Here is a 26,130-nt window from a genome sequence, read left to right on the forward strand (position 1 = left end):
CCTCCCTTATAGACCAAAAAACCCACCACAGAGGCTTCAAGAACTGTCTTTTTCACTGACTACTAGAGCAGGGATTAGAAATACATGAAGCAAGGGGAAAAGCAGCAGGAGCAAAATCTACCCACATAAACCAAAGCACTGCAGCCCTCCAGGGGACTTGAGAAGGATGCTGTCTATGAGGTGCTCTCACTTTTCTGCTTACACTGTCCTTCCACATTTCTTGCATCAAATTCTGCTAAAGACCACTTCCTTAAAGAGCAAAGAAAACCAGAGAAATCATTGAAAGGGTCAAAATATAAAACATACTTTTTAAATGCTGATTGGTTTGGAATGATATTTTAGGCTTTTTTCTCGCCTTTTCCTTTAAATGAAATTAAAGAGGAAAGCAGCTTTTTTTGATACCTGCTATGAAAGCTGTTACTGGTCCTTGATAATGCCTTTGTGTTAGTAGAAGTTGTGGCTGCTTAGTACTTCTCAAGATGGATGTATCATGCCAGCTTTTGCCCCTAATTTATATTCTCAAGCAAACCTAAAGGGAGCTTACATTTTTAACTTCCAGTGTTTGATTTCATTGTTCAAAGTTTTGCTCTTTTTCTTTCTTAGTTTCTTTCTGAACAAAAATTAGATTAGAAAGAACTTCAAAGGATATCGGCTACAAGAGGGTTGTTGATTTCAGTGGAATTATACCAAGTTATAAAAAAAATCAGGTCAAAAAGAGAAAAACTTAAAGAAGTATATGCATTTAATATTCTTCAAGCTTGCTTCGACAAAGCTTTTAAAAGGTGATCTGCTTACATTTTGCTCACGCTCATTTCTTTTAGGTACATAAACATATGCCTTTCCAAACAATTAATACAGTTCATCTTTGCTCAGCTTCCTACTAGTAAAGCCAGAATTAAATTCTTGAAACAGTGTCTGAGGACAGTTAGAGATGCAGTCCAAAAAGCTATTCATCTATATGTGTAATCATGGAAGGTGATGTATACAAAGATGGAAACAACCCTTTGTCATTGCAGTCTAGCTTAAAGGTGGTCTGTGCCTTAGGAATAAGGCAATATGGGCAGATCTCATTAGCTACTTTATTCCTAGCTGCAGGGGCTGTTAGAATCACCCATTTAATGACACTCAGCTTTCTGTGTTTTAATTAATAAGGCTGTGTGAATCTGGTATATCATAGGAATTGTGACTGTACAGAAAATGCTTTTGGTGATGAACAATTCAACTTTCTACTTGGAAGCACTCAAAAAACTTAAACAAAACCCCAGAGGGGTTAATTTGTGATGACTTTTTTTGTTTTTTGCTTATCATATAGATATTTTTATATTAATATAAAATTTTGTGGTTTTGTCAATTCAGCTGAAGAAAAACACCCTTATATTTGTTGGCCATTTTAGGCAGCATGTTACTGCAGCAATGGGAAAGTCTAGGGAGTGCATCTATGGTTGGTTATCAGTCTTAAACACCTTGAATAAATTGCATAGCATCAGGAAAACCAGATGACTTCAGCCATCCAAAAAATACAAGAAAATGCATTGCCTGCAGCCTCTTGCCACTATTATAAAATAGAAATAATTATGGAGAGGGGAAAAAAGTATGTCTGTGTACATTTACTAAAGTATATGCCCATGTCATCATTGAAAATGTGCCTGAAAGTTCTAGCATAGTAAAGCCATTCCATATAATGAATTTTGTTATGCCTTCTCATTTTCTGTGGACTCTGAAAATCTAGATCTACCTGCACTGCCATCATCGTAATATCTAATGTTTTTGCATTTTATTTTTTTCATTCTAGCAATATTGTTATAAAAGCCATTATGTCCATTGCACAGCTGAGGAGCTAAGGATAGTTACAAGGACATAAAGCCACAGTCGGACACAGTGGCTTCACTGCAGCCTTCATCTAGAGGCTTATCTTTTTGGATTTCGGTGCTTGGGACATCACAGGCATCTGTGCCATCCTGGTTTCAGCTGGCCACTATGTTGTTTATTCGTACAGCAAAGCACGAGAGATGGGAGGCGATGCCTGGCTTTATCTGGTATTCTAGAACCCTTGCCCTAAATTCTTGACATATGGGCCAACATGCTACTTAACCTGAGGGAGTTGAAAGCCTCATGTGTACATACACCACGAACAGGCTAAAAAAAAATAGTGGGTGCTGTGAGCAACCTATTGAGGCTGGGCCATGATGCAACCAGGAGGGCATGGCTCCCTGGGTCAAAAAAGGAGTCAGATTGTTCTGGCTGCTGGAGAGCATGGCTGAATAAAAACAAGGACTTATCTTCTTCAGCCTGCCCTCAGGATTCATCTTTTTAATTGAACAGTGAACGGCAGGTTGGAGTGAAGATGCTAGTGGTTTCTCTTCTGTATACACAACTTGTACTTTCATGTGCTTGAGCCATGTCAGACTTAGAGTTCATTTGCCTTTTCAAGACCCTCAGGTTGTGTTCATCTTTGTATATTAAACAGCGTCTAGTGGTGTTCTTGGGTATCTGAATGAACTGTCTATACTCTTTTAGAGCTGTTCCTGCCTAATTTGCTGACTTTTAGAGAATTCCTCAATTCAAGAGTTGGCATGATAGTCCACCGTTGGAAGGGAATTTGTATGTAGTCTCCTGTCTTGGTGCATAAGAAGGCTTAACTTCATGAAGGCAGGACATTCTCTGCCAGTTGGCCTCACTGCCAGAGAACTGTGCTGGCACATTTCATTTACTAGAGTTGCTATGTCTTAACAGTCTTAAACACGATGTTTTGTGAATTCTGAATTGTTGGAGTATGTACGACGCACACCTCAACCTAGGTTGGTGAAACGCAGCACTTCCGTGGCTTATACTCTTGGAGTTGAATGCTTAAATGTAGGTACTTTGGGATGCCTTTTTTTCTGGTGTTTGATTTAGTGCTACAGCTGAGGTCACTGATCAAAAATGAGCTTTAAGACCAGCTCTCCTAATTTTTTTCCTGATAACATTATCACAATTTCATTCAGCTATTTTTTCTGTGTTAACAGAAACACACGCTTGTGTGCATCTTTTATTTCTGTCACAGGAAAATGCTGCTGTTGTTCTCCTGTGTACTGGGATCACAGTAGGTAATAACAATTTTCCCTGTCAGCTAACAGGAGAAATGGCAGTCTCTTTTTACTCCACTCCCATATACACTTCTATTAGTGAAAGAAACTTGTCTCTCTGGAAGAGGCCTGCTGCTTGGACTGAAGGCAGGCATGTGGCAGCCAAGCAGCAAAGTGACCAACTGGTACATAGCAGAACACATTCCAGGATGTGAGGACAACTCCTGAATGCCATGGAGAACCTATAACACTTGGAAATGTGTATCTAGGTGCACAAAATGGGGCTAAAAACAGAAAAAAAAAACAAAACAAAACAAACAAAAACCCAAACCAAAACCAGCTCCTTCCTGAATACCTCTGGTCTTTGCGTGTCTGTCTGAGTAAAGTAAGAATTTACCTTTTGATATCTTCTGTTTGTGCTGCAAAGTCAGGCAGCTTGCACAGATTAGAGGTGTTCTTCCCTTCTGAGTCACATTTCACAACAGCATTGTCAAGGGCCAAGTGCAGTGTTGATACATGAAACAGAAGGAACACAGCTTGATTTTCAAACTCCAAGCAAGAGTTTGCAGTACTAGCAATTAGGAAGATATTTGTACATGTAAACTGCAAGTCTTCTCTGGAAATCACTGAGTTAATAATCTTGGGACCTTATGATGTTTCTTTTTACCAAGACACAGCAGTTTAAGGACATTATTGTGCAAAACTTTGTACAAATCTAGTAATAGATCAGCTGGTCTGTTTTTAAAAGGAGGGAAGGAAGACTATTTATTTCCCCCCAAAGGAACTGCTACAAAGCTATTTTCCTTATCAGAAGAACACCTTTTTCCTGAATGTTATCTCTGACATTTGTTCTTTTTAACCTAATGAGGGCAGGTGGAACACCGTGGGAATGAGTAATTGTTGATTTGATATAATTTTAACTTTTGTTTCAAGCCTGCACATGGAGTTGGTATTTTGAGCCTTCATTTTGCTTATTGGTGACCTTGGGCTATTTGTAGTCAATAACAGGGGAAAAAGATAGTGCTTCTTTTTACAGCTAGGCTGTTAGGTGGCTCAAACTCTTGCCTAGAGACCATGCAAATATATTTCTTCTTCTGTGACCAGCAGAGAGTGTTGCTTGTTCTTCCCACATAAAATGGTAGGGCGTATTTGTAATATAGGTTCTTCTCTGAATTTTTGATTTAGGCCTCTTACACATCTTGTAACAAGCCCACAGTGGCCTTCCTGGCTAAGGGACCTGCTGTGCAGGTGGAGTGAGGCAGCACTGTGGCCCTGCCTGCTGCCCCAGTGCTCAATGGGGCTGGCAGTTGGCTGGGTGCTGCCCACCCTGGCACACAAGCTGACCTTTATTCCTTAGGGAAGGTTCCAGGAATTCCCCCCAAAACGATGTTTGGACGTGGTCCTTCCCAGAAGATAGACTTTTCTCTATCAGATGTAAGGGGCTATGCAAATCTGTTACTCCACTGGTCAGTGGAATTGGCATAGGGATTGATCCTCTCTGGAATGGATGCAGCATTGTGCACACAGTAAAACCCAGTGACTGGGGGAGAAGCTTGTGTACCCTCAGATATGCCTATGCTCCGCCATGGCCAGCTTGTTTTAATTTGCCTTCTTGGTACTAAAGAAGTATGGGGGAAACCTGAGGTTACACATTTTCAACATGCATGAAAAGTAAAGCCATGAAAAGTACAGATTTAACCTTATCTATGCCCAGGTGCAGCCTCTCTCTATCGTGGCATGAACCCAGTGGTGTGTTAAATTCTGAATACAGAATACGAGGTTGTAGAGTATCAAAGCTCAGGGAATACTCTGATACACTCTCTGGAATCTTAAATGGCTGAACAACCATGGTATTTTTGCATGTCCCTAGTACTTTACATGGTACTCTAATACCAAACCCTAGATGAAGGTGAATACCCAATGTTGCTACTCTGCCAGGATCAGAGGACAGCTTCTATAACAATAGGCAGAAAAACTGCTCTAGCTCAGCCTGACAGTTAAATGACCATTATTTTTACTTCCATCAGGAAAATTCTTGGTCTAAATGACACTTTCTCTTCACCATACTTGGCTACTGGGAAAACTAGAAGAGTCATACACAGATAAAAAGTAATTTAAATGTAATATAGAACTAAGTGTAGGGGTTTTTTTATTGTCATCTCTCTTGGCTACTGGCCAAAGAGATTTGGTACTCAGCTGTTATGTCATCTTACTCATGGATATGTAAGGGTGATCCCCAAGAGCTCTTCCAAGTCTGGACCTGAGAGTCACAAGCCTCCACAGTAACATCATCCTCTGTGCCAGAATGACCCTTTCTGGGGAGCAGAGATAATCAGCAGTAATAAGAGCTAAAATAAGATAGCTTTCCTTAAAGATGCTAGCAAGAATCTGGCTCAGAACACAATCCCAAAAATGCCTTTGTCTATCACCAAGCAGAAAACTTTCTCCGATTGCTTTCAGAAACCCACACGTGGATTGTCCATCTGTACAGTTTCTTAAGCAGCATTTGCCCCACATCACTAGTTTCAGCCACACATTTCTGCCCACATGATGCCTGTTTCCTTAGTTATTTCTTGGACAGATCTCTTCCCCCAGCTGTTTTGCTGTACAGCCACACAAATAGCAGTGCTTGCACAGCAGTGGGACAGTACGGTGCTGCTTAAGCTGGCATTGCCACCTAAGAAACAGTAGCCTTAGTGTAGCTCCTTTGGATCCTGTCCCTTCCTAAACCTTCCACATGATTGCTTCTGGCCTTGCTTTCCAGGAGAGGGGGAGAAGAAGGAGAAAATAGTCAATGAGTACCATGTCTCTGAATTAAGATTTTTCCCAAGTAGCAGTTTATTCAACTTATTACGGACCATTCAATCACAGGTTGGATACAAATACTTGCAGTCTTTTCAGAAGAAAAGTTTAACTCATTTCTCCACTTAGCCACAGATTAATGAAGGGTTGGGGACACTGGGGCATACTTAGTGAACATAAAAATATCGCCATAATTTTTTATGTTTTCCACACCCTAAATGTTCACTTGGTGGTGCACATACCATATTGCTTCCCAGAATACCCAGACTAGAGTTCTTTTGCAGTCTGCAAAACTAATTAAAAGCTTCAAAACAAGCAATCTGAAAGAGCATATTCCTGCTAAAGCTTTGCTGGTCAGTGGTTTCTGCAGACTAATTTATCCTCATGTCTTGATCAATTGACTCATGCCATAATTATCTCATACTTTCCCATTCAATATCAGAATCTTTTTAATTATTGGGACTCTCTGTCTCTGGCTGTGCTTTATACCTGGTGCCATTTCATAAACTTCAGAAAATTTCTTAGCAAGAGTTTCCACCTTTCACTGGAGATAACTAAGGGACACTTCTGTTGCAGTGGGGATCCTGCAACACGCATATATCAAACCAGGAGTCCCGTGGAAAGGAAATATATATGGACAGACAGATTCTTGCTAGATGTTTCAGAGATGTTTATTTCTCCAGCCGCATGGCCGGGGCTGTGCTCAGGAACTGTTCCAGTCACGGGACCAAGGGTCCTTCTGCCCGCGCAGGGAACACAAACCAACCCATGGGAACGAGGCTGAGCAGGGGCAGGGAAACCCCGTGTCTGTGCCCTCAGGGCCCCTCTCCCAGGGCTCCATGGCAAGGGAGGGACCCCAACACACTTCAAGTTGTATGATTCTTCAGCAGCACCTCCCAGAATGAACCCACTCAGGAAGAACAAGATAAATCAAACAATATGGGCAAGGACATAATGCAGACAATTCACAAGAATAAAGCATCTGCATTAGTCTCAAAACAGCAATTCAGATGAGCATAGGATTAAGCAAATACTGTATATGCCAGTTCATAGTAGGCACATGGGGCTGTGTGTTGAAATAGATTTGGAAAAATAAAATTGTTTCAGAAAGCTATGAAAACAAAAATCTGGGTGCTTACAAACCTGCAGCCAGCAGAGGCAAGAAAGAATGATGTCACTTCATAGACCTCAGAGATTTGCTTTTTTCATTTACCATTTTTAGAAGTGCGGAAGGTTATGGAACTTAATATAACTTACTCTGGAGTCTAGTTCAGACAGGAATTGCTATTCAACTATAGGAACCACAAGCATGGTTCCTATTAGGCAGAGAACAAGAAGCACAAATTTTTCAAATGTACATGGATGCTGTGAGTGAGTACCTGCAAAGTTGGGGCTTGGACACAGTCACCAGGATACAGCCACAGACTGACTGTGTTTAGATGGTTTAGACAATGAAGCCACTTGCTAAGAATCTTTTGTGTTCACTGGAGCATGCGAGAGACATTTGGAACCTTTCAGCTGATCTTCAGATCACTAATATTACTGAGAATGCTTTCCTAGAAAATATGATCAAAACCTGAGAAATTCTGTTGTTCAGATACTGTTGTAAAATATGTGTATTAGTCAAAAGATGATATTGGATTTCTGCATTGACAAACACAGGAACACTAAAATAGAGGAAAAGATCCCGTTATTCCAGTAGTCTGGGAAGTGCTGGTGCATCTCTCTGAAGTGTCATATGGTGTATTAGTATAAACGAACCCATTTCAAACCCTGAAAATATGTGTTTATTTCTCTTCATCAAGACTGCTTAAATATTGGAGGTTACAGTTTTTCCCTTGTAATATTAATTGCTACAAGAAATGTAAATTAATTGTTACTTATTTAATTGATAATAATTACACTTAACAATCTGTGCTGCAAAAGGTAATGGCTGTGGAAGTCAAAAGGCATTTGCACAGAAGTTTAAATTGGTGATAAATGGCTTCCTTGTGTGAGATGACACATAAGATCTGCAAATACAGTCCCATCTTTAAAGACTTGAAAAATTATGGTTTAGCTGCAAGGAAAAAAAAAGGAGGAAACTGTGTCTCTTCTTTTGGTGTTGAATAGGACAATATTCTGGAACATGACTGTAAAAATTAGAAAGGTCCCTTTAAAATGCAATAAGAAGTAGGAATTGTTTATTTTAAATTTTAGTTCCTGCAGTGTCAGAAAACCTCAAAAATACTCATGAAAGCATCATTGATTCATAGAGAGATGGTGTTAAAGGACATAAGGCAACAGAATAGAATTCTGTCGGACTTTGTGCATATCATGGGCCATTATACTTCACTGAATTACTGCCAAAGCGAGCCTAGTGGCTTCAATTTCACTGAGACATAACTGGTGTTTGGCAAGAGCAGAAAGTATCCTCACAGTACCCATTTCAAATTATGGAATTATTAGTTTCCTTATTATATAGATGGGACACAGAGTGGTTTGGGGAACTGTTGAGAGGTCTTTCTGGATGCTATATGCTCTACCAAGAGGCTATTTTCTCATGGAAATAAAAAAAAAGGAAAACACCACAGGAATCTTGAGGTCTCAGTAACTCCTTCTCCATAAAACTGTCTTCTCCTGATGCTAGGGGTGATAATGAGAATTTGACGATTGTTCTGTGACTTGTGTGATATTTTCAGTCCTGGCTGGGACACATTAAAAAGCTGTTTTGAAGATAGAGGATACATTACTGTGATCACACTAGCAAAAAAAGTTCAAAATCTGTCCTTGCTGTCTAAAAGCACTGAACTGACTGAAGAAAATAGATGTGTTAGCATAGGCAAAATTACCCAAGCCTTGTGCCAGAATTGAAATTCACATTGCCTTGCTCACATAAGAAGGTGTAAATTGTATTTTTTTTTAATATAAATGAAGTTTAAAAAGCCAAATTGTAGTTGTTTTTGTGGTCAGAGTTTCCAGCAACAGGCATTGTGTCTTGTGAGCTTCCAAAAACATTGTGACCACTCTGGAAATAACAGTTGCAGTGACCCCAGCAGCACTGGGACCACTGCACACTGTCTTCGTGCATCAGTAATATATGGACAGTGCTATTTGCAAGAGACCACAGATTTCAGCTTCCTCATCCAGAAATGTCAGTCTGTCCAATTAGTCCAGTTCCTCTTCATTAAGGAAAACAAACAGACATTCCAGTCACCAGACCTGTAGCTGTCACTGGTTAGATGATGCTCCCTGCCTGTATTTCCACTAGTAAATGAGACAGACCTATGGCAATGAGTTGAGAACTGCCATATAAACATCTGCCCAGGTGACCTGTTGGCACATTTTCTTAAGTTATCCCATGCCACCTCACTGTCTCCCAAACTGTGTCTTGGTGCCATTCTCGGATCAACCTGGGTGAGAGTAGTTTTTAGAAAGTGTGAAGGGGCCACCCTCTGCTGGGAGCAGGCAGGGTTGAGCTGTGTGTGCACAAGTGCTGCACTGGCACCCTCCCTGAGGGCTGGAGAACAGGCCTCACCTGCTTCATTTGGGAGTATTGTGCTTTATCATTTATCCGTAAGTGGTGTCATAACCATTAGCAATGTATCCTTGTGCATTGGATCATCAAGCCATATAAACTTAGAATGGCTCAGATGAGAGGAAAATTACATTTCTGTTATATTAACAGAGCATCCATTGTGGAATTGAGGCTGATTTTGTTGTCTGTGTTGGACAATACCTGATCTGATGCTGGAATGAAACTGGCAGATGATTCCCTGTACACCATGAAGCATGCTGATACAAAAGTAATCTGTCAAATTTTCTTGAAAAATACTGAACTGGTCAAATTAATTTCTACAAGCACAGCTGTCTGCATCACCAATAGCCAGGAGCTTTAACACCAGGGCTGCTGTGCTGCTGAAGCACAACCTTAGTGACACACTTTAACAGCTTTGAGAGCAGTGCTGCAGTGCAATTGGTAGCACTGATACACACACAGAAAACCTTTCTCAATATTGCTGTTACTGAGAACTTCAAATGAATGGATGCATTTGAAAGACTTCCCAGAAAATACATTTCCTTTTCAGCTGGCAGCTCAGTTATTCATCTAAGTAGTCTGTGGATTAAGTAATTTGACAGGTTTCTTTTATGAAACAATTGTGTGTCATTGCTCTCTCCTTTTTCCAACTCACCTGTACAACTAACCCAGATATTCAACACAGACATTTCAAGGCACACACCAGGACCAGCCAGCAGCCACACCAAGCAGCATGTGATGATGCCAGTAACCACTACAGGGCACATAAATGGGGTCATAAACCAGGGACAGAAAACCAGAAGCAGGGGAAGGGTTAAGAAGATTGTTTTTTCCTGTTTGCTTATTAGCTTATTGGCATAAGTCTCTCTGGACATGGACAAAGAGGGAGCACAGATTTTAGTCATTTCATGTCTCTCAAGACTAGTGCAGGGAGGTCAAGTTGAGGTACAGCATCATGTATTATAAAGCAGCAGAATGATGTGGTATCTAATTTATTAAGTGACCAATCTGATAAAATCAGATTGGGCAATCTGATTTTTCTATGTGTGTAGGAATTCTCAGTTTGTTGGTACTGTTGGTACTTCTCCTTCTTTCTGTTTATGCTGTGGTGGAGGGTGGGGTGGGTGGGAAGAGGCTGGACTCTCCCCATTCAGATGCAGCTGCCATGTGTTTCCCTGGGGAGGACTTTTACAGCACAGACACTCAGACCACCAGCACTTTTGAGTGGGTGGTGTAAGGCAGTGCCAGTGTCCCCACACAATGTCCCCACAGCACTGCGAGATGCAGTCGTTCTGGGAAGCAGGGGCCACACATGCCATTGTGTTTTACCTCCACCTGATCATCATATCCACCCACCTAAAATTCCATCTCTGTTTTCTATATAGATCCTGACAGAACAGCTCAAGTACACTGTGTACAGTCAGAGGACAAGTATTGATTTTCCTGTACCTGAATAAAATTCTTCACAGAAAAACAAAGCTAATGTTGGTGTTTCGGTTTTTCTCTCTTGACTTCTGTGCGTGGGTTTCTGTTCTCACCATATAGTATTTGATCCATATGAGGTACACAGTCAGAGCTTGATTTTTAAGATGTGCATGACCCAGGCTCTGATCTGTGCAGGCACAATTTCAGAGCCAGTATAAAATTTTGCCTATGTTTTATTGCCTGTATTTAATTGAAGTGCAAAGCAATCATTTCCTTCCTACCTACAAATCAGCGAATCAGATAGGCCGTTATTACATTTTTCTGGTGTAATTATCAGGAACCGTACCCTACCACATCAGCATTGCCTAAAAGTTTCGATGTTTCAAATCTTCACTTCACTGGACCAAGGGACAACCAGCCTGATCTGAAGTCTATGTTTATTTATTTTGAAGAGGTTGCTGTGAGTTAAGGTTAATACGGCATTATTTTAAGAATAGGTGTAGTATACATTAGTTGTGTTGCTAATTATATTGCTATGAAAACATTTGAAGCCTTATTAACGTACCCACCATCAATACTTAAAAGCATTGTTGCCTGATGGTGATAATACAGCTTCACTAGTGGATGATCTATGACTGCAAGCATTAAATACTCCCTACTTTAAAGTCATTAATCCCTACTTTCTTCGAATACATTTAATTAAGAAGTTCCATTTTCCAGTAATTGCTGTTTTTATATAACCCCGAAATGGAATTTTATTCAGGAACAAGGTCTTTTATATAAACATCCATCTGTCCACAGCATAACAGTGCTGGGACAAGTTTTGTGGATTGGGTGAGAAGTGATTACAGAAGACTGTGTCCCTGTAAGAACTGTGAACTTTTGTCCTTTGTGTAACAGCTTTGGAGCATTTTTGCTTTCTGAATTTTGGGGCCAGACAAGGGAATTGCAGAGTCAATAAGAGAGAAAATCTTGAAACAATGAGTTTTATGCCTACTGGAGTCACAATATTAGTTTATAAAGAAAAGCTCCTTCCTTATTCCTTGTTTTCCTGTGTCAAGGTCTGCACTGCAAAGTATCCTCCTTTTTATTTGAACACAGAATTAAGCAAACCTCAATTGCAGGTATAAAAATACATATAAGTATATATATATTTTATCTCCTCTGTCCTTCAGGCTGAGAGATATCACTAATAAAAAGAAAATATGTTGGTATTAATAAGGTTGGCATTCAAAAAGTATGAAATAAATGCATGGAAGTTTGTCAGCTTATTAATCATTCTGTTATAAGTGGTGTTTTCACTTTGATTGCTCTAACATCTAACCACAGTTCACTGGCTAAAGGCCAAGGTAGCTTTTGCATTGGCACATTACCATGCAGTGTACTTCTGTACTTCTCTTCCATTTATTAATGCTGCAGACTTCCTACAATTCAGGCTAAAAATAGAACTGGTTATGTGAAAAACACTGCATTTGTGCTTGAGCTGCAGTATAGAAAGAAGAGGATTTTATATGGATGGGGAAAGAGATTCATGACACAGAAGAGCTAGCTGCTTATATTCTGGAAAAAGCTTTCTTTTTTCATGGTTGTAAATAAAATTAGAGTTGCTATGTACACGTTAGTCTGAAGGATGAATCACAGTTGTATTGCCTCAGTCTGTATGAATCTTCATGTGTATCTATTGTATGAAGGAGAGATGATTTCTTGTACAAGGAAACCTGAAAATAGAACAACATATGGAAGTGAATTTGTAAAATCAAAGGTGAATGTGATGTTTTGTTTTTCAATATAGAGACTGTCTTCATCTGTGTCACATATTTTGAAGTAGCCTCAAAAATTATATGCAAACCAAAAACTTCAATCTCACCACTAAATTTTTGGACTTGCATTTTGGCCAGGCATAGCATCTCCTATTGGTCTGCTTTCAGTAACTTTAAGTCAGCATTTGCTGTCTGTAGACCGCTTCACCTCGAAAACATTTCTAAACTTATTTCCAAGTTGTAATACAGCTGCACACTAAAAATTTTCAGCATTCAAATGCAGTCCTTACACTCTTGATCTTTCTTATAATACTGTGATTTGTTTTGAATCAACAGTAGTTTGAACAAGACAAACAACATACCAGCTTCCATCTGAACCTAAGGGAGCTGCCAGGGACACAGGTGAAGAGTGATAGTGGATGCATTTCATAGTCAAAATGAAAAGCGGCAAAACTGATAAGGTCTCATTGTTGCACAAATAGAAAAAGCTAACAGTTTGCATATCAGAAATATCAGGTGTTAGGATTTGACTCAGAACTGCTGAATAGGAACATGTTTGCCTTTGGAGAAATAGAGAGGAAGGAAATGTCATGCAGCAACATCACACGTGATAGTGATGGGAGATGGCAAACAAGGAAATAGACCTTTCCGATGCTGTTTCCTAGAGATACTGTTTGGACTGGCTGTGATGGTGGATTATTAAGGAATTCTGATTATTAAATATCTGTGCTTGGCAAAGAATAAGAGAGCAACAAACCTCTTTTGAAGTGCACTACAGTCTCCGAAGTCACCCTTGTTTTTTTTAACTTGGTACTGTGTAAGAAATAAAATTGGTGATCGTGTTAGAAGCAGAGGCAATAATATTGAAATGAGAACAAATTGTAAGCTGTATGATTTTTGAACTATCTAGAGAAAATGAAATTAAGAGAGCTTTCAAATGCCATATGCTTTGCACCAGGCCACTGAAACACGTTGAGATAAAACAATAGCTACTGGGTTTCTATGTCAATTCATAACCTGTAATTGGATTTAAAAGATGAGGTATTAGTTCACAGGACAAGGCTTAAGTAAAAAATATTTGGTGCAAAATGCTTAGTTCCTCCTCTTAATTACTACAGACCAGCTTTAAACCTTACCTAACAGTGGAACTCCATCCAAACCCAGTATAGACTGAAATTAATGAATCTGCTCCAATTTACATTAAAATTTAATTTTGTCCTGACAAGCTCTCTGAAATTGATACTCACTGCAATACTGAGTGCAGTATAAAAGATCATATCATGCAGTCAACATGATGCACTTTGCAATGTAATTTAACACTAATGTTAAATTAAATTACAAAGATAAATTTTATGGTCTCTCTTAAAATCATTTAAGAGCTTAATTTTTATCTGATATGTGTAAGACACAAATCTTTCCTATTGATCACTGACTATATAGATAATTGTGAGAGAAGAATCACAAAATATGATGGGGTGTCCAAGGCTTTTCTTTATGATACAAACTTGTGACTTGATGTATTAGTCCTTTTCTGCAGTTAGGATCTCTGCTGAAGGAAAAGGCTCAAGTAGGTTGTCCTCACTGACAAAAAAACCCATCTGTACCGTTTGGATGAGGCCAGATTGTTCCAGGAGATCCATAAGGAAGACTTAGGCAATGTTAAACAAGATTTAGATGATTCAGACTGTAGATTTTCATGGCCTTCAGAACTAAGCCCATCAGGAGGAAGATGAGACTCCTCCTATAAGTCCTTTTATTTTCATTAGCTGAAAATACATACAGCAACTGAATGCAGTTTGCCTCTGCCATTGGGCTTCCAGGAATATCTACTCTTATCTACTTATGTTATTGAAACCAAGTACCCTTACTTTGTCTGATTTGTCATCAAGGGAAGGGAAGGGAAGCAGATAATGTTCCCTATTCACTTTGGTGTAGGAAGAACTGTGAGCCCAGCTGGTGGAAACAAAATTAAAAGCCCATAAGACTTGTGTGTGATGCTGTTGAAGGAGGGGTTTTTCAAAACATCTCCCCACTGTACAGAAGGTAAATAGGAAAAAGAGAATTTGCTGAAAGGACATTCTTTTAGTGTCTGGGAATGAGAGGAAGAGTGAATCATTTAAAGTTGCAAAGTTCTTGCAAAGAACCCAAAAAATAGAAATTTAAAAAAACAGTATTAAAACTTCAAAGAGAGAAGCAAAACTACAAGCAGTGGATCTCCTTTCTAAACCCTTCCTAAACTATGGATCTTAAATAAAAAGATTAAGCAAAATCACAAGGAAAAACTTTTCAGTTTGAGGGGAGAGGGTTTTCAAATAGTTACAGCAATGACTGAGAGCCCTAAAACATTTTTTTAATGCTTAAGAATATTCTGAAACAGAATTCCTTGCAGCACATGCTGTAATGATGAGCATACTGACAAAGTGATAACTAAATAAGGTATATGTCAAACTCATCTCCACAAATGCACTCCAGCTTCCCCTCGGACAAGGAAAGGAGAGCATATCTGTCCAGTTCAACATTCATTATGTGGCATCTTGAAGGTGCTTCACACCACTCATTACTTACAAACTGAAGATGTCACTAAGACTGATCATATCCACTGTAAGAAATGCTTAGTTTAGTACAATATGATGCTAAGTAGGCCCTCAAATGAGGTTTTTTTCAGGGGAGAGTGTGCTCAGCTGTCTGCACAGCACTTCAGCAGCAGCTCTGCAGGAGCAGGGACATTGACAGGAATGCTTTCCTGGTTCTGGAACTGATAAAACCAGAGCCCTTCTGCTAGCCTGGGCACACTGCAGGGAGTGAGGAACATGCAGTCCTTGCTGGGATGCAAGGAAGGAGGAAGAAACTTTTTGAATTGTAAAGGAGGTTGGGTTCCCTGCTGACCAGGTGCACAGTTTTGACGCTGTCATGGTGCCGCCACAAGGAAAGGCAGAATTAATAGCCACGAGAGCTAACAAAGTTTCCATAGGCACCTGAATTGCACCAGAGTGCATGGAGGAGAGGACACTGGTGGGAGTTGTTATCTAGCTGATGTGTAAAGGAGGGGGGAAAAAAAGGGAGGGGCAGGGAAGGAGGGAAGGAGAAATTAAATTGGGGTGCAACACTAACAAGAATTAGCTGCAATGCTGGTGATGGCTGTGCTGTGTTAATCTGTTTCCTACCCACTCATAGTATTTGCCTGAAAAAACATGTTTTTTAAGCTTAGTCTTACCTGAAATGAATGCTGCTTCTTTCCATTATCACTGTTGCTGGGATGTTGCTGGGAATTGAAATGGCTGCAGATACAGAACAGTGTAAAAACATGATGAGCTATGTAGCTTGGGAGCAATTGAGCAGCTGAATACTGCATTATTGAGAAATCATGCGCTACCTCTGGGTGTTAGTGAGAAACTGGAGAGTCCTAGACTGGCATTCAGGGCATAGCATAGGATGAATAAACATTACTGAGTGCTGAGTATTTACTAGTCATTCCAGCATGGAGCTTCAGCAGTTGTGTGTCATCCCACTGTGTCTTCCAGGGTTGGCAACACACACAAAAGGAATAGTGAATGCCAGGAGCCTTGTGGCAGACGTTTTTCCTAAATAACCAAGTTATCAACGAAATTAATGACATTTTGTATAAAGTGCAGCAGGCAAAACAGCCATATTTCCAAGTGTCAATATGTGAGAACTATTTAAATATGTATCAGTAGTCCTAAGGGACTTGTAGATAGATACATGAAATTGTGATTTTTATGTGCATACCTTTCTATTGCCAAAATACTCCTGGCTTAGTATTTTACCTCTTATCTAGTTGAGATAGGAATCTTTTTAGAACAAGGGGCTTTGTATTTTGTAAAATATGTATATATCTCTGGCACTGTACAAATAATAAGCTGTAGATGCAAATGATCATTAATATTGCAAGTGTAAAGCTGGAAATTCTAATTTCTAGCTTCTTAGGTGATTGTAAGTACAAATATTTCTTGACTCAGCATGGTACACAAAACATGGAAGCTTCTCCCATGCTGAGTGATGCCTATTAAGTATATCCCACACCCTGTAAATCTCAGGTTATGGAATTTGTCCCAGAATCTGCTTTTGCTATGGTATTGTGCTGCAGAAACTCGTGCTGTATTTTTTAAAGCTAACACAAAATATCCACTCTATATGAGTTTGGAGTTGTACTTAAAATATGAGCCAAGTTCAACCTGATGCAGCGCTGCCTTGCTGAGCTCTGATCTAGTCTAAAACAGTTTCTTTCAGGGGTGTGATTCTATTCATCTCAATGAGATTTTAAGTCAAAGCCTAAAGGAAGTATTTTTAGTAACAGTTTTGAAACCTTTTCATTGCTATCTGTTTAAATCAAATGTCTTTAGGAGTAAATACAGTAAGCGTGCCTATACCATATTTCCAAGCAGTTTCCCACCTCCTTGTAGATTTCAAAACTCATATTGTTTCCTACCTATGTAGCAAACCTGAGGACTTCCGTCTGTTTATACACAGCCAATTTAAAAAATCTTTGGCACAGAAGGAATTGGAAATATGGAGAGAACAGTAGTCACTGTAAACAAGCTAGGGATTACTCTGTAGTATTGGACTACTTAAGCTATTGGGGTTAAGATCTGGCTTTTCATTCTGTCCCAAAGATCATCTAAGGTTTCCCTAAAATAAATGATCCTGTGCAGACTGGAATTTGAATATTCAGGTTAAAATATCTGGGTTTTTAATTTAAGTTGAAGCAGTTACTGAATTTGCTGCTTGCTACACTAACTACGGTCAAAATTGAACATTTATTTATTCCATGTATATCATTATATGGGATGTACAATGAACATTTATTAGTTCCACATCTCAGCGGGAGTGCACAATGGCTCTTCAAAAAGGGAAAGCAGGTAGCAGGAATAGTAAGTTCAGTGGTGGGAATCTCAAAGCCCCTTCTTTCGGCTTAAAGTTCATCTTGCAGGGAAGGACCATGGATATAGCTGGTCCGCTGCACTGTACTGATGCAAGAGACTTGTATTTGACTTGACATACTGGGCAAGAGGTTAGAACAAAGCCAAAGTATTCTCCTCTAGAAAAACAAGTATTTAAAAAAATCACCTCATTTCTTTCAGTTCATAAAAACCCCCAAACATTTCTCATTTATATCTCCATGTTTTTAATGGAAAATAAAGATGGTTTTTAAAATGAAAATGTTCTGTATTCACATGTGATCCTTAAAAAACACATGCTATTTTGAGCAGTGAATTGCAAGCCGGCCAGTGAAAGAAGCAGCAATATGTTCCTAGGAAATTTTCATTCCTCCCTCTGCTCTGCAGGGGAATGATACTTACATTAATTCTGACAAACAAGCATGAGCAGAGGAATTTAAACTGAGCTATAAGCTTTCTCTAACTCCAAAGAATGAACTGTATTGAGGACTGCAGCAATGCATTCCTATTTCAGTGCCATGCTGCTGGGGGTCCAGAGCACTCATACAAGGCTTTGAAACCACTCCAGGAAGTCAGACTTCCAGTCAGACTTTTGGGCTTTTTTACAGGGCCTGAAAAAATATCCGTAGTGTGTCCCCTTCCTCACTGCAGGTATATCAGTAACATATCATGGACCTCTGGAAACATGTATCTGTGGATGCGCATTAAACAGAGGATGTGGATGTGCAGAGACATTTCAGTTCTTTTCAGAAATCCCACCCCACTGAAGAAATGGGACCTTTCCCAGGGAAATGCACTGTGGCCAGAATTTCTCTATCAGCATTAGCTGAAGTTGTTTTCTCTAGAGCACCTAGAGGGTGTGTAGAGGGAAGACTGCATTTCAGCATAGCAATAAAACGTCAGTGTGTTTAGATTCGTTGGTTAGTAACTCAGTATCTTTGTGGAGGATAAATAATGAGCTCTGCAAGAAAGCACTCAACCTCTTCAAGGCTGCACATTGTATTCCAGGTACACCTTCACTGTCAACATCCTACCTGAATATTAGCCAATGATTAATACTCCACTCAAATGGGGGTTTTGTCACTTTTAGGAAGGGTTGTAAATCAACATGTGCTCTGAATATGCAACAGTTCCTATAATTTTCAAGTGATTAATACAGGCATTTGACCAGGAGAAGTTTCAAGCATCAAAGAGTTAAAACTACATTTCAGTAGAACTTCAGAGAACACTCTCATCTCTGCCTCATTCCTTGTCGGCTCATTCAGAAAAAACTGATGTTACATTGTACATTAACATTTGTAAGTGTCATCTACATGAAAAATTTTAGTTATTTCCATTTTTAAAATTGTACTTAGTGAAACTTTCATGTATACAGACAAAATGGGCAACCGTAGGAAGATACTTAAAACTTGCTCCTTTTGGTAGACCATGGGACTCGCTGGCCACCTGGCATTTACTGACTAGATATGTTTCCTGATGTAAAGAAACCGGCTAGGTGATTATGTAGTGTCACCAGCTAAGTATGGCAAGACCCGAGGCTCACCGATTTCTCTTTAAAATGCAAAAAGCATTAAGACGCTGAACGGCTGCCGTTCCTTTGTGCTGCTGGCACGGAGGCAGGGGAGCCTGTTCGCTGGGGCAGCTCTGCCACCTGCAGCTCAGCGCCGGCAGGACCGCGCTGCCTGCACCGACCGCAGAACAGCCTTCCTTACCGCAAACGCAAAAATCCTCGTGGAGGCAAGAGGCTTCGCTGAGGAGGGTAATCGCTAATTAAATTAGGAAAAGAATACATTAGCTTATGGTATGCAAAAGGTAAAAGAGAGCTTTCACATCGGTCTTTCTTGCTAATCTTCACTGCTTCCAGAATGAGCATCCATTCTCAGAATAGAATAAAAACCCAGCATTAGAACAAAAATCATAAGGCTAAAACTATTCGTGGTGTGACTGGACTGATCTCAGAGCTGATTATGACCCCTCCTTGATGAAGGCCAGTTTGGGCTCTGCTGATAACTGAGGTATTGCAGGAAATTTTGTGCGGATCCATATTCTCAGAACCCTTTAACTCCTGTCTGCAGTGCTGCCGGTATCTCCTTGTATAACTCCCTTCTTGAAACACACAGTTTTTTGAAACCTGTAAATGCTAGTCTTGTCCTCCAAAAAAATCATTAAAAAATAAATCTAATTCTTCAGATGTGTTTTACTAACACCAAAAAAAAAAAAGAAAAACCAACCCCCAAACATGTGCTTTATTATGTTCCCTATTTTCACTTCCCCGAGCCCCAAGGGTATAGCTTTACCATTTTGTCAAGTTGGATCCAAGCCCTGTAATTGATGAATTGTCCATAGGATACACATGGAACTCTAGGAAAGTCATTGCCAGTCTGTATAGCACCAAAACGTGTGCACGGGTCCCAGTGTGTACTGGGCACCCACAAACACAGGCTGCTCATACCAGTGATCTCTCAGTGTGAAGCGCTGTGTTCATGCCTAGTGCTGGCTCCACCTCACTGCTCTGACAGTGAAACAGCAGTGCTTCTGAGTAATGGTCAGACATCTTTACTATGAGGTCAGATAACATGTCTAGAAACTAATTCTGATAATGCTGGGTTGTTAAGCATCATGGAATTCTTTCAGTAGGTTTTAGCACTGCAAAGGGAAAGTATATAATCTATTATGATACACATTGTTCCAAATATGTTTTAAAAGCTAAAACAAACAATATTTTTCATTGTACTTTAGGCTTTGTTCAATTGTGCACACAATTAGGACACATTCTAGTGCCTGAAACATCCACATGGAGTTTTGTGTCCTTCTGGGACAGCAAGAGTGATCTGGTGGATCAGATCCAGCATCATCTAGGGCATCATCACCTAGTTCTAGGCACGTATGTGAATGCATCTTAGTCCCACCTCTAGTGTTGCCTAAGCGTGGAACTTGGAAATATCTGTCTTGTTAGGCATTGCCATTAAGGGTTCTGCATTCCTAGGAATGTAGAAACTATTTCTGTAATCATACATCATCACCGCACTAAATCCTTGAAGTCTTTAGGCTGTTTTCCTGGGTGACTGATTTCAAGCTGTGAAGAAACTGCTTGTAGAAGAGATTGGTTTTGTTGGTGTTCCAAATATTATTAATATAGTACTATAGTAAAAACTTGTACATTTTGGTATTATCCAGTGCTTGAAACAATGTTAAAATGGGTGTTTTGAAGAAATCTCACAGAGGGAGACTAGATGATCTGTGGGGAATAGACAGTTAAAGCCTCAGGCTTCTTCTATATGCCAATGAATGCAGGAATATGAAATATTTCGTTAGCTTTGTTTTAAGAGCTCACTCTGTCAACCCAGCTTGCCAGTTACCTGCTCATCATGGTTAAAGATAGCAGGTGGTTTTGGCCAACCAAGCTTTTAAATGCATCTTGTCCCTACATTTTTGATCTGGCTTTTTTGAAAAAACCAAGCTACTGATTGTCACTGGCAAGCTCCTTGACCTAAGATAATTGGAGCACAATCATTTCCTCTTTCAAGGATTTCGGTTTGAGTAACTTTAGATTTCAAGTAGGTCTCAGAGGTCACTGAATAAGACTGTGAAATTTGCTATCAATCATTTTTAATCATTTTAAAGTATTTTACACTTATGCCCAATTCACATGCATTTAAAACTATAGAGTGCAATGCCCTCCTATTACTCGGGTATCCAAAGCTGACCTTACAATTTTCAGAGTTTAGAGGAAGAAAAACCAGACGAGGAATTCGTGTGAGTGGATACAGCTCCCAGGTATCCAGAAGATGAGACTTTCCCACATCCTAGAGTAGGGCCCTCCATGCCCATACTTTTTTCTCTATGCATGTGAGATCAGTCAAGCATTTCTACATTTTGGGTCTGTATTCCATTTTAATCTTGTGTGTGAAGTGAAAGAGATTATATATAGGATTAGCAGTCAAGATATCCACAGGCTGCAGGGACAGCATAGTTCTCAGTGCACATTATGGTCAGAGCACAATAGCAAACATCTTTGCCAAGATGATAAAGAAGAAACATTCTCTTTGTTGCCAATAATAAATATCTAGGGAAGAGTAAGTATGTCATGAGTAAAGTGTCCCTGAGGAAATGTTGGAAGAACGTACATATATATTTATGTATTTTTAGTCCCAGCAGCAGTAGAGCTATGTGAGTCTAGTGCTCTGCCCAGGGTAATTAGTTTGTTCAGAATTATCACAAGTATCTTTTTCATGCTTGCTGCTATCAGCTCAGAATGAGAAAATTTAGGCAGCCATACCAGAAACCCAGACTTTTGAGAGCCAAAACAATGGTGTCCATTATGATCATGAATCTCTTTCTCTCTCTCTCACACACACAGACACACAAAACTTGAGCAAGGACCTGCAGGCTTCAGAATAAATTGAATATGAACTCAAAATACAACACCTCTTTCACAGCATAAACTGGATCCTGTATATATTTTAGGACCTGATGATCTTAATTTTTGATAGAATATTGAACTAGATGAAAATCCAAGCCCGAAGTGCACTATCTGATAGCAGCTTTCTGTCTATTCGATTATCTTGTAGATATTTATTTACAAAAAATATGTAAAAACTATGTAAGAAAAAAGTCAATGAGGCAACTGCAGATTCAATTTCTGCAGTGGGAAAAAATAATTTCTCATACTGAAGCTCTTCATTCTCCCTGCTGCTTTATGTTATCTCTGTTTTAACTGCTGCTAATGAAAGGCTCATCAAACAGCAGTGCCAATACACAGTAATATTTAAATGCTGAATTAGTCCTCATGTCAGCTCCCTTTCAGCTATTTTCCCTGCATACTTTGCATCTCCATTTATATGAATGAGAGAGGGGTGCAGGTGGGGTGAATGGAGCATTGCTCAGCTCTGCAGCCCAGAGAGAAGAATTTGTCTTCTGTTTTACTAAATCCTAGATGCTTCTTCAGCAAAACTTTCTAAAATTAAGTAAATAATTAAAAAAAAAGACTTTGCTTAAGTTACGCCTTTCTTGAGTTGCCATTCTAGCTTCTAATAATTTGATCAACTTGTTGCCCTACTTCTGTTGGTAAAAAAAGCCAAACCTGCCCCTGCTTCTAAATGCAGTTCTGCTTTGAAAAGTGACTAAAAATGGCACACAGGCTCCATGTTTATTCTCTGCCAGCTACTTCCTTATCATATGTGCTCAGTTTGCAAGTAAGGAACCTTTTCCTCCTATGTGCTAGCCCTGCAAATTTCAGGTAGAACTTACAGGTCAACCTGGATTTTTTCTCCTTGTTTAGGATGCCTAAAAACCCAGGGTCCAGCAAGCAAGAGTAAGCCCTCAGTTACATGTGTGCAATTTTGTAGCCTTCAATGGCTTTGAGTGAGGTTTAAATGACTGGAAATGATTCTGTGGTTATAAACAGGAGAAAATAGAAAGCAGTTCAGTGCTCCTTATGCTGGATCTGCTGTGAGGATTAACAGGAGTAAAAAGCAGTGAACAGTGATTTTAATTATTAAGTGAACAGATAGAAAATATATAAGACTCTATTTAAAAAAAGGTGTTTGAAATGCCATGTTTTCAGAAATCTCTGTCTTATATATTCAGCATTCAAGCAGATGAGAAAAATAAAATGGTTCCTTTTTTCTCATATGTGTCATTCATATGATAGGAAGAGTGTGTATAGTCCTCATATAACAAAAAAGCCCAAAATTACCTGGATTATTTTGAAAGCAATATCAAAATAAAAGATCATTTATAAGAAGTTCTCATTGTGGTGTGCAGCAGGTCAGAAGAACACATTTTGCTGTATGGGAATGATAATCCACTATGGGAATTTTATTATTTATTAATTAATCTTTGCATCTTTGGCAATCAAGCATGAACATTTTCTAGTCTTCTGAAATCTCTGTAGTCTGGAAGACTAGAGCTGAAGGTTATCTGATATATCCAAAAAATACATAGGATAATAAATAGTGAGCAAAAGTTTTCCCAATTCAGAGTTTTGATCTTGCAATCCCAGTGCAGATTAACCTGAACTGTAGAAGACATGCTCTGTTAGCAAGAGTTAAAAAAAATCCAAAAATATAATTTCCAGCTATGTAAATACTGATCAATGGAGGCTTTGCTTGGATGACATTGTTCTATTCTGATTTTTTCTTCCAGTTGTGTGTAATATTGGAGCCAATGCAGGAACTGATGTCAAGACATAAAACTTACAATCTAAGTCCTCGAGACTGCTTGAAGACTTGCTTATTTCAAAAATGGCAGAGAATGGTGGCCCCACCAGGTATGTTTCACTTCCAATATTCCACTTACTTTATAGTTAAATTAATAGAGAAGCAACGGGAAAGTTTACTTATAAAGGAAAGTAATAAAAATTAACACTGCTCCCAAAGCAAGCCTGAAAATTATTCTGATATTTTATGATTTCAGTCTGACACTACTGATTTATAGATGTGCACACTGAGATGGTTTCACTATGACTAGGATATAATTTAGTACAAAAATATGTGTAGATGGAATGCAAAATGCCTACTGGCTCCATTAGAATTCATCGTTTATATAATCCTGCTTCCTGCTGTGACTCTGAAATTACAGCTACAATTCATAATTAATTGTCTTTGAGACTAATATCAAGTTATTTACAGGCCTGGACCTAATCTCCTTGCTCTTATACCTCAAAATAATAATTCTCTCTTTTTTCTGATTACAAAGGTTCATATATCTAATAGTGTTCACACTGGTGCCCAGGCCAAATTTTGAGAAGAACAATTGCCCCTCTGTGCTTTGCCAATTTAAGCAAAGCTGTGTAACTGTCCTGATTTGGTCTGGGTTTTGAAGGCTTGCAGGGCAATGGCATTAGCAATTAGTGTTTGTGGGTTTTCTTGGGAGCAGCAGTTTTAAAGGTGAAGCCCACACAGGATGTAGGAGGAACTCAAAGGGTGGTTGCTTGTGTGCCACATTGACGGCAGCTGTAGGGTAGAAAGCTCCTTTAGCCTTTGGCTGGGTCATTTGAGGCTGTACCCTACATCACAGTAAGACCTGGATTTTTGTTTAGCACCATTTCTTGCTGTATGACCTTCAGGAAGTTCCACAGTCGCTTTGACCATAATGATCGTTATCATGATACTCCCATCGGTAAAATGCTTTTGAGTACCTTTATAGACAATGCTGGAACAGTAAGCTTTGTTAATCCATCATAAAAAATTGAAAGCAGATTCCATGGGTTTGGGTCCAAATATCATTCTACGGTTTGTATGTTAAATCTAACACAACTACTACTATTAAACTTAGCAATTTAAAACTAGATAAACAGTATTCCAGCACTTCTGCTTATGGATCATTTTAGTTCACACTTTACAGTATCTGCCATTTGCTTTCCTTCTTACCATTTTATTGCAGCAGAACCCACAAGACAACCAACAACCAAACGGAGGAAAAGGAAAAACTCTACCAGCAGCACTTCTAACAGTAGTGCTGGGAACAATGCAAATAGTACCAACAGCAAGAAAAAGTCAGCTGCTGCAAACCTGAGTCTATCAAGTCAGGTACCTGTAAGTCTCACTTTCCTTTTAGGCCTGAATCACTTACGGTGCTTTAATTCTTTCCATACATTGTAAAGAAGGTGCATTCTTGAGCCAAAAATATCACAAGCAAAAGGCAATCTTGCACAGTGTGCTGTGGAAGCTGGGGAATTAGTGGAGAGGTGTGAAGAAGCTGTTCTGCAATGCAGCTTTAATGAAGGACCCTCAAACAGAAGCATCCTGAGGATCAGATATGATTTTTTAAAGGCCTGGGCCAGTTCCCCTTTATGTCAGGGGGAGTCCCTCCACTAGTGGTGGGACTCAGATTAGGCCTTGTGTTTTTAGACATAACATGAGCCTTGGAGACTTCCATCTGCCAGGTCCTAAGCGAGGATGTGTCCCAGTGGTGCAGGACAGCTGCCCCTAGGAAGCTGCTGGTCTCTCTGAGTTAGTACCTTACCTCTAATTGGTGCCAGGTTCAGATGCTGAACAGGAAGAGGTTATGAATTAATTTACCTGCAGAGGTTATATCTTTGTCAAACCACTCCACTTGCAGAGGGTAGATCCCCTGGAATATGACTCTCAGCTTATCCACCCTTCTAGCTGTAACTGTTGACATCCTAATTGTATAGGGAGACACCAAGTCATTTCCAGAGTAGCAACTGTATCAGCACTTTAATAATGTCACATTTACTACCTTAGTCACAATATGGGGGTAATCAGACCCCAAATTGTGACAAAGTGTGCCTTAGTCAATAAGGAGATAGCTTATGCATTTTAAAGCTCGGGAAATTAATTTGATATTATAGGAATCATAAAGTCATATCCTGGGAATAACATGCAAGGATTTTTATTGGTTTTCTGATCAGCAGATAGGAAGGGGCTAGGTCTCCTCTGAAACCTGACAAAGAATATAGGCCTTTTGTTAGCACAAAGCAGACACTTCCCTAGGAAGCTTGAATATCCAGATAAAAAAAAAGAGTAGACTAACACCAGTGAAATGAAATGAAGATTTTTGTTTAGTAACTGATTTAGCAATCCACTGGTTTACAGCGTTGGGCTTCAGTACATTAAACTCATATTTCCTCCTTGTCATATTAAAATTTTCACGTGGCTCACATCCCCAGAGTCAGATTC

General features: G+C 39.5%; 1 protein-coding gene and 1 long non-coding RNA gene across 12 annotated transcripts in view; one reads left to right on the forward strand and one right to left on the reverse strand.

The window, feature by feature from the left end:
- The window catches only part of LDB2 (LIM domain binding 2), a 213,760-nt gene that overhangs the window by 178,408 nt on the left and 9,222 nt on the right, over positions 1–26,130 (forward strand). For 4 of the 11 annotated variants that reach the window (XM_017727573.1, XM_008645028.2, XM_017727577.1 and 1 more), the window contains exons 6-7: positions 23,633–23,756; positions 24,872–25,023. In XM_017727573.1, coding sequence (XP_017583062.1) covers positions 23,633–23,756; positions 24,872–25,023 — 276 coding nt within the window. The remainder of the gene's footprint in view (positions 1–23,632; positions 23,757–24,871; positions 25,024–26,130) is intronic. The other 7 variants (XM_017727575.1, XM_017727578.1, XM_008645029.2 and 4 more) reach the window with 3 other exon arrangements.
- On the reverse strand, positions 10,557–16,297 carry LOC108445044. Its single transcript, XR_001859783.1, has 3 exons — positions 15,784–16,297; positions 13,327–13,382; positions 10,557–12,527 (listed from the first exon to the last, which is right to left on the reverse strand). It is a non-coding gene; the product is annotated as an uncharacterized LOC108445044 (long non-coding RNA).

This window comes from Corvus brachyrhynchos, unplaced genomic scaffold (genome assembly GCF_000691975.1).
Source record: "Corvus brachyrhynchos isolate BGI_N302 unplaced genomic scaffold, ASM69197v1 scaffold80, whole genome shotgun sequence".
Taxonomy (NCBI): domain Eukaryota; kingdom Metazoa; phylum Chordata; class Aves; order Passeriformes; family Corvidae; genus Corvus; species Corvus brachyrhynchos.